At 50.5% G+C, this 9,533-nt stretch overlaps 1 protein-coding gene across 1 annotated transcript; it reads left to right on the top strand.

Moving 5' to 3' along the window:
* Positions 1 to 2,388: 2,388 nt before the first annotated feature.
* LOC122371810 (neuroblast differentiation-associated protein AHNAK-like) lies at positions 2,389 to 4,793 on the top strand. The gene is made up of 3 exons (XM_043348516.1): positions 2,389 to 3,396; positions 3,724 to 4,327; positions 4,384 to 4,793. Exons 1-3 carry the CDS (start codon positions 2,389 to 2,391, stop codon positions 4,791 to 4,793), a joined length of 2,022 nt encoding a protein of 673 aa, XP_043204451.1.
* Positions 4,794 to 9,533: the final 4,740 nt, after the last annotated feature.

Genomic DNA, 9,533 nt, shown 5'->3' with positions numbered 1-9,533 from the left:
TTCTTCTTCCGAAACTTGCAGGCGCCGACGTAGAAGACTCCACCCTCCCTAACGGAGCCAGAAAGACAACATTCAAACCAAAGGTTGGCATGAAATGGCCAGAGATCCATCTCCCAACCCTGGAGATGCTGGCTGGAAGTTCCGGCAACTGATCGATCACCGAGTCCAGAGCGCAAGGCGGACAAGGAGAGTGAGCATCACTTTGGCATCCGAATGCCATCATTTGGATTCAAAAAGGGAGTCAAAACCCCAAAATTCGATGGCATTGATGGTCTGCTCGGATACCTTCTCCCTGAATCTGACTTGCCGAAGCTGCGCATCAAGGACGACACCGAGGTTGATATCATAGACGACGCTGAGCCAAAGACACGAAGTATCATTGTCCGCACCATCATACCAGAAACTGACCTATCAAGCCTTCCATCCGGCCTTAAAACTAAGAAACTTACTTTCCCTGATGGCAATGCCAAGAACGTACTCGAACAAGCTTTTTCAGGCAATGCTGAGCTTCATTTGCCCAAGGTATCGGGAGCTGATATCAGTGAAACGAAACTACAACCAGGCTCAATCAAAACTACTTACCGCCCCAAGCCTGGCTTCAAGTGGCCGAAGTTTACATTGCCGCAATTTGACATTCCGAACTGGGAGTTCAGCACAGAAGCGAACGTCCCTCAAGCTGGCACTGAGCGCAAGGGTGATCACGAATTCCACCTGGGCATGAAAATGCCATCGTTTGGTTTTAAGAAGACACCCAAGGCGCCCAAATTTGACGGTATTGACGGGCTTCTCGGATACATTTTGCCTCAAGAAGACATTGACACGCTACGCATCCGTGACCTCACTGAGGTTGACGTCATCGATCTTCAGACTGGGAAAGGACGTGAGGTTATTGTTCGCACTCCTCTGTTTGATGCCGACTTGCCGAAGATGTCCGGAGATTTCGAGATCAATCAAATTACGCTTCCGAACAACGAAGTAAAAAATGAACTCATCCAGAAGTACACAGGAAATGCAGGTCTGTCTCTTCCAAAAGTTTCCGGAGCTTCAACAGATGATGTGAAATTACCAGACGGATCTACGAAAACAACATACAAGCCCAAGCCCGGATCCAAGTGGCCGAAATTTCTCTTCCGGGAATCCAGATGCCGGATTGGGAGTTCCGAACAAATGAGACGGCCAAGGAAGATAGCGAATTCAGCTTTGGAATCAAGATGCCTTCGTTCGGATTCGGCAAAGGTGCCAAGGTTCCCAAGCTGGATGGCGTTGACGGTCTTCTTGGCTACCTTCTTCCCGAGTCTGAGCTGCCAAAGCTTCGTATCCGCGACAACACAGAAGTGAATGTCATTGACTTACCCGATATGAAGGGCAGGGAGGTTGTCGTCAGTACCGAGATCCCTGATGTTGACCTTCCGAAGCTCTCTGCCGATCTGAAGACTGAGAAGATCACCCTGCCTGACGGAAAGATCAAGAATGTGTTGACGCAGAAATTCAAGGGCAACGCCGAGCTACCCCTACCTAAGGTGTCTGGCGCAGACATTGACGACATCAAGCTTCCCGATGGCTCGATAAAAACATCGTACAAGCCCAAGGCTGGCTTCAAGTGGCCCCAAATCTCACTGCCATCTCTACAACTTCCCGACTGGGAGTTTGGTTCTGGTGATAGGTCGCCAAGCCCGGAGAGAAAGGAGAAAGACAAGGAAGATAGCGACTTCAGCTTTGGAATCAACATACCTTCGTTCGGATTCGGCAAAGGTGCCAAGGCTCCCAAGCTGGATGGCGTTGACGGTCTACTTGGCTACCTTCTGCCAGAGTCTGAGCTGCCAAAGCTTCGTATCCGGAACAACACAGAGGTGAATGTCATCGACTTACCCGATATGAAGGGCAGGGAGGTTGTCGTCAGTACCGAGATCCCTGATGTTGACCTTCCGAAGCTGTCTGCCGATCTGAAGACTGAGAAGATCACCCTGCCTGACGGAGAGATCAAGAATATGTTGACGCAGAAATTCAAGGGCAACGCCGAGCTACCCTACCTAAGGTGTCTGGCGCAGACATTGACGACATCAAGCTTCCCGATGGCTCGATAAAGACATCGTTCAAGCCCAAGGCTGGCTTCAAGTGGCCCAAGATCTCACTGCCATCTCTACAACTTCCCGACTGGGACTTTGGTTCTGGTGATAGGTCGCCAAGCCCGGAGAGAAAGGAGAAAGACAAGGAAGATAGCGACTTCAGCTTTGGGATCAAGATGCCTTCGTTTGGATTCGGCAAAGGTGCCAAGGTCCCCAAGCTGGATGGCGTTGACGGTCTTCTTGGCTACCTTCTGCCAGAGTCTGAGCTGCCAAAGCTTCGTATTCGCGACAACACAGAGGTTGATGTCATGACTTACCCGATATGAAGGGCAGGGAGGTTGTCGTCAGTACCGAGATCCCTGATGTTGACGTTCCGAAGCTCTCTGCCGATCTGAAGACAGAGAAGGTCATCCAGCCTGACGGAAAGATCAAGAATGTGTTGACGCAGAAATTCAAGGGCAACGCCGAGCTACCCCTACCTAAGGTGTCTGGCGCAGACATTGACGACATCAAGCTTCCCGATGGCTCGATAAAGACATCGTTCAAGCCCAAGGCTGGCTTCAAGTGGCCCAAGATCTCATTGCCATCTCTACAACTTCCTGACTGGGAGTTTGGTTCTGGTGATAGGTCGCCAAGCCCGGAGAGAAAGGAGAAAGACAAGGAAGATGGCGACTTCAGCTTTGGGATCAAGATGCCTTCGTTCGGATTCGGCAAAGGTGCCAAGATTCCCAAGCTGGATGGCGTTGACGGTCTTCTTGGCTACCTTCTTCCCGAGTCTGAGCTGCCAAAGCTTCGTATCCGCGACAACACAGAAGTGAATGTCATTGACTTACCCGATATGAAGGGCAGGGAGGTTGTCGTCAGTACTGAGATCCCTGACGTTGACCTTCCGAAGCTGTCTGCTGATCTGAAGACGGAGAAGATCGCCCTGCCTGACGGAAAGGTCAAGAATGTGTTGACGCAGAAATTCAAGGGCAACGCCGAGCTACCTCTACTTAAGGTGTCTGGCGCAGACATTGACGACATCAAGCTTCCCGATGGCTCGATAAAGACATCATTCAAGCCCAAGGCTGGCTTCAAGTGGCCCCAAATCTCACTGCCATCTCTACAACTTCCCGACTGGGAGTTTGTTTCTGGTGATAGGGCGCCAAGCCCGGAGAGAAAGGAGAAAGACAAGGAAGATAGCGACTTCAGCTTTGGGATCAAGATGCCTTCGTTCGGATTCGGCAAAGGTGCCAAGGTTCCCAAGCTGGATGGCGTTGACGGTCTTCTTGGCTACCTTCTGCCAGAGTCTGAGCTGCCAAAGCTTCGTATCCGCGACAACACAGAGGTGAATGTCATCGACTTACCCGATATGAAGGGCAGGGGGTTGTCGTCAGTACCGAGATCCCTGATGTTGACCTTCCGAAGCTCTCTGCCGATCTGAAGACTGAGAAGATCACCCTGCCTGACGGAAAGATCAAGAATGTGTTGACGCAGAAATTCAAGGGCAACGCCGAGCTACCCTACCTAAGGTGTCGGGCGCAGACATTGACGACATCAAGCTTCCCGATGGCTCGATAAAGACATCGTTCAAGCCCAAGGCTGGCTTCAAGTGGCCCAAGATCTCACTGCCATCTCTACAACTTCCAGACTGGGACTTTGGTTCTGGTGATAGGTCGCCAAGCCGGAGAGAAAGGAGAAAGACAAGGAAGATAGCGACTTCAGCTTTGGAATCAAGATGCCTTCGTTCGGATTCGGCAAAGGTGCCAAGGTTCCCAAGTTGGATGGCGTTGACGGTCTTCTTGGCTACCTTCTGCCAGAATCTGAGCTGCCCAAGCTTCGTATCCGCGACAACACAGAGGTTGATGTCATTGACTTACCCGATATGAAGGGCAGGGAGGTTGTCGTCAGTACCGAGATCCCTGATGTTGACCTTCCGAAGCTGTCTGCCGATCTGAAGACTGAGAAGATCACCCTGCCTGACGGAGAGATCAAGAATGTGTTGACGCAGAAATTCAAGGGCAACGCCGAGCTACCCCTACCTAAGGTGTCTGGCGCAGACATTGACGACCTCAAGCTTCCCGATGGCTCGATAAAGACATCGTTCAAGCCCAAGGTTGGCTTCAAGTGGCCCAAGATCTCACTGCCATCTCTACAACTTCCAGACTGGGACTTTGGTTCTGGTGATAGGTCGCCAAGCCCGGAGAGAAAGGAGAAAGACAAGGAAGATAGCGACTTCAGCTTTGGAATCAAGATGCCTTCGTTCGGATTCGGCAAAGGTGCCAGGTTCCCAAGCTGGATGGCGTTGACGGTCTTCTTGGCTACCTTCTGCCAGAATCTGAGCTGCCCAAGCTTCGTATCCGCGACAACACAGAGGTTGATGTCATTGACTTACCCGATATGAAGGGCAGGGAGGTTGTCGTCAGTACCGAGATCCCTGATGTTGACCTTCCGAAGCTGTCTGCCGATCTGAAGACTGAGAAGATCACCCTGCCTGACGGAGAGATCAAGAATGTGTTGACGCAGAAATTCAAGGGCAACGCCGAGCTACCCCTACCTAAGGTGTCTGGCGCAGACATTGACGACCTCAAGCTTCCCGATGGCTCGATAAAGACATCGTTCAAGCCCAAGGCTGGCTTCAAGTGGCCCAAGATCTCACTGCCATCTCTACAACTTCCTGACTGGGACTTTGGTTCTGGTGATAGGTCGCCAGCCCGGAGAAAAGGAGAAAGACAAGGAAGATAGCGACTTCAGTTTTGGAATCAAGATGCCTTCCTTCGGATTCGGCAAAGGTGCCAAGGTTCCCAAGCTGGATGGCGTTGACGGTCTTCTTGCCTACCTTCTGCCAGAATCTGAGCTGCCCAAGCTTCGTATCCGCGACAACACAGAGGTTGATGTCATTGACTTACCCGATATGAAGGGCAGGGAGGTTGTCGTCAGTACCGATATCCCTGACGTGACCTTCCGAAGCTGTCTGCCGATCTGAAGACTGAGAAGATCACACTGCCTGACGGAAAGATCAAGAATGTGTTAACGCAGAAGCTCAAGGGCAACGCCGAACTACCCTACCTAAGGTGTCTGGCGCAGACATTGACGACATCAAGCTTCCCGATGGCTCGATAAAGACATCGTTCAAGCCCAAGGCTGGGTTCAAGTGGCCGAAAATCTCGCTGCCATCTCTCCAACTCCGGACTGGGACTTTGGTTCCGGTGATACGTCACAGTTGTAGAAAGGAAGGAGAAGAGTGACGTCAGTGCTGGAATAAATTGCCATCACTTGGTTTCGAAAAGAGAACCGAAATCCCAGAGCTGAAAGGAATTGATGCTCTTCTAGCCTACTTCATACAAGAGTCAGATATCTCAAAGCTGCGGCTCCGAGATAATACCGAAGTCGATGTCCTTGACGAGATGAATACGAAGAGCAGAAAAGTTGTTGTTAGAACGGAAATCCAGGAAGTTGATCTTCCAAAGGTACCAACTGGTGCAAAGGTAGACAAAGTGACTCATCATGGAGGTCTTGCCGCTATTATGGTTCAGGAATTCAAAGGAGATGCATCACTGCCACTGCCAAAGGTTTCTGGAGCTGAAGTACACTCAAAGAATCTTTCCGACGGAACGGTTAAAACCACATTCAAACCGAAGCCTGGCTTTAAGTGGCCAACTGTCACACTCCCCATGCTTGAAATGCCTGAGTGGGAGTTTAGTTCAAAAAGCCGTTCCCCAAGCCCTGAAAGGAAGAAAAGCGACAGTGATTCCACTTCGGTGTAAAGATGCCTTCATTTGGTTTTGGGAAAGGAGTGAAAACGCCAAAGGTCGACGGTTTGGACCATCTTCTGGGATATCTTCTTCCCGAGAGCGACCTTTCGAAACTACGAATTCGTGATACATCCGAAGTGGACGTTGTTGATCTCCCAGGTACGATGGGCAGAGAGGTGATTGTTATGACGGACATTCCTGACGCGAATCTTCCAAAACTTTCGACGGATCTGAAAACTGAGAAAATCAAGTTACCTGACGGCAAAACCAAAAATTTGTTGACCCAGAAGTTCAAAGCCAATGCTGAACTGCCGCTTCCTAAGGTTTCCGGTGCGGATATCAGTGAAATCAAGCTTCCTGACGGCTCAATCAAAACATCTTTCAAGCCAAAGGCTGGGTTCAAGTGGCCTAAGATCACCCTTCCGTCCCTTCACTTGCCTGACTGGCACTTCGGAGGAAGCAGTGGCTCGTACAGTCCACCGTCTGTGAGAAAGGAAGAAAGTACAGATGCATCATCAGTGCGCTCCAGCAGACCAAGTGATACCGGTATTGATGGCATCGGGGACCTAGTGATGCAGTTGATTCCTCCTAACGAGCTCCCATCATTGGTGTTCACGGAAACATCGGAAGTTCGTGTGGAGGTCACTGGTCCAAAGAAAAGTGAACTTTTCATCGTTACGAATGTGACAGACGTTACTGTTCCGGAGCTAACACCCAACGCTAAAATAGACACAGTGAACGTCCCAGGTGGTGAAGAGCAGATCCTCACCCAGAAATTCAAAATTGATCCAAGAAAAGAGATTCCGGATGTCTTTGGGGCGAGTGTTGTAGAAACAAAGCTTCCTGATGGTACTGTTCGCTTCACCTACAAGCCTTGTCGTGGTCTGAAGTGGCCTGAAATTCACATGCCGTTAACAAGCATACCAGAGAGGGAAGTTCGTTCTGTCAGGGAACGTTCACTTTCGCCTGTGCGGGACGAGAAAGACTCGGCGTTCAGCTTCAAGCTGCCGTCGTTCAGTTTCAAGAAAGGAGTGAAACCGCCAAAAGTGTCTGGTGTAGACGGGCTTCTTGAGTATCTGTTGCCCAAAGATGACCTTCCCAAACTGCGCATCAGGGACAATACGGAAGTTGATGTTATCGACATTCCTGGAGGGGACGCTCGCGATGTCGAGGTACGGACTGAAATTTCCGAAGCAGATATTCAGCTGCTGCCGCCTGATAGCGACATTATCAAGATCAGTCAGCCCAATGGTGCACTAAAGCATACACTCTGCCAAAACTTCCGCAGCAGTCCGGACCTTCCGCTGCCAAGGGTGAGCGGAGCTGACATTTCCGAAGTCACTCTGCCGAATGGAAACGTCAAGGCTACTTATAAGCCAAAGCCGGGCTTCAAATGGCCAAAGTTATCTATGCCCAGCCTTCAGATGCCAGATTGGGAATTCCGTTCAAGTGATCGCTCTCCCAGTCCAGAGCGCAAAGTGTCAAAGTCGGTAAAGAAGCCGAGGTTTGACGGAATTTCTGAGCTTCTAGCGAGCTTCATTCCAAAGGCCAAACTTCCGTCCATCGAGTTCAGAGACAATTCCACAATCGATGTGGAGGATCTTCCATCTGGAAAACGTCACCTTGTCATCACTACCGAAGTAACCGAGCCTGAACTGTCAAAACTACCAAAGGATGCCAAGATTGAAGTCGAGTCTCTTCCATCTGGTAAGACTCGCAAAGTCTGGCGTCAATACTTTGACGTCGATCCGGAATTCCAACTACCGGAGATAGAAGGGGCTGAGGTCGAGGAGGTTACGATGCCGGATGGCAGGATAAAAACGTCTTACAAGCCTAAAGGCGGCTTCAAATGGCCAGAGCTTGATATGCCGAAATTCCATATTCCCGGTTGGGAATTCAAAAAGAAGGCTCCAGAATTCACAGAGGCTCCGGACAAGAAGAAGTCAAAACCTCAACCGGCACCACCAAAGAAAGCGATGAAACGACCACCAAACTTCCTCGGAATCGATGGAGTCCTCGAATATTTGATTCCAGAAGACAAATTAGGAAAGCTTCGCATACGGGACACCACAGAGGTTGACGTCGTGGATCTTCCACGAATGAAGGTTCGTGATGTCATCGTGAGGACAGAAATCCAAAAGTCTGACGTGCCTAAGCTACCAGCGGGTCTCACGCCAACTGAAGTCACCCGTCCATCGGGCCGTGTGGCGCAGACCATCGAGCAGCATTTCAAGGCTGATTCAGACCTGGCTCTACCAACCTGTTCAAGCGCCGACGTTGCTGAGGCTGACGAGGCCGATGGGTCACACAAGACCACTTACCGTCCACGGAAAGGAACCAAATGGCCGAAGATAAAACTTCCTATGTTACAGGTGCCCGACTGGGAATTCCGATCGTCCAAGGTGCCCTCACGATCGCCTAGTCCAGCCAGTGATGATGAGGCACGCTTTTCATTTTCTGGGCTGTTTTCTCGCTTCTTACCATCATTCAGCAAGGAGAAGGCAGAAATAGAAGTAGAGGAGCACCCAGTTCATGGGCATCAGTTTGTCGTAAAGACTGAGGTGCCTGATGAGGAGTTGAAAAACATTCCAGTGGACGCGCAGATCGAAGTTGAGTCTTTACCTGATGGTCGTCAACGTCGTGTTTGGCGTCAGCCAGTGAACACAGAGATAAGTCTGGATTCCCCAGAAATCGAACTGAAAGAAGAGGTACTTCCTGACGGTCGTGTGCGCAAAACTGTGAAACCAAAAGCTGGTTTCGAATGGCCATCGTTTTCGTTTGGGTTCAGTAGCAAGAAACAAGAGGAGCCTGAGGCACCGGGCAGGCTCCTTGCTGAGATGATCCCCGAGGACCAACTCCCTAAAGTAAAGTTCCTAGACACCTCTGAGATCGAGATCCTCGAAATGCCTAGCGGCCAGCGACAAGCTGTCATCACAACTGAGGTAACTGACTCGAACCTTGGAGAGCTGCCAGCTGGCGCGAAAATTGAGGATGACACCACACCCGACGGTCGCAAAAGAAAGGTCTGGATTCAATACTTTGATGTCGAAGAAACCTATGTCATCCCTCGATTCGAAACAATAGAGATTACGGAAATCGTCTTGCATGATGGCAGAAAGAAGAAAGTACTGAAGCCGAAACCAGGCGTAAAATGGTCTGGAATTCCAAAATTGATCAAACGCAAATCTAGTGAGCGGAAGGTCTCAGTAGAAAAGGTTCCAAAGATATCCAAGATCCCTGTACGAGAAGGAAAATCACCCAAGCCGGAATCGACCAAGCGAAAATCAAGCAAGTCAAAGGACGACGAGCCGACTGCAAAGCCCGGCGCTGCTATGACCAGCTTCATGTTGTCTATGGTCCATCCTGATGGATTGGAAATGGTTCGTGATTCCATGGTTAGCACAGAAAAGCCAGACGTGTCTCTAGAGATTCACGCTGGTAAGCATCCGGCAGCCGATCGTGGTCCGGATTCGCCATCAAAGAAACCACGGCCGGACTTCCCGGCTGAAATGACGTCCGCGCCAGCTGACAGAAAAGCTCGCGAGAAAGAATCGCCTAGCAAGATTCCGAAGAAAGTTCCAGGCGCGCCCTCTGCGGAACCGCCCATCAAGGTCCGACCAGGCTTTACCAAGAAGGGTTCTCCTCCTCCCGATCCGGATGTAGATCTTTCGAAGGTAATATCTGACTCACAAATCGAGAAAATGCTGGCTCCGCTTGACGATGTCCCAGA

Source organism: Amphibalanus amphitrite, unplaced genomic scaffold, assembly GCF_019059575.1.
Source record: "Amphibalanus amphitrite isolate SeventyFive unplaced genomic scaffold, NRLGWU_Aamphi_draft 001280F_arrow, whole genome shotgun sequence".
In the NCBI taxonomy this organism is placed as follows: Eukaryota; Metazoa; Arthropoda; class Thecostraca; order Balanomorpha; family Balanidae; genus Amphibalanus; species Amphibalanus amphitrite.
The sequence above is the reverse complement of the archived record's forward strand: the minus strand, read 5'-3'. Positions and strand labels throughout refer to the sequence as shown.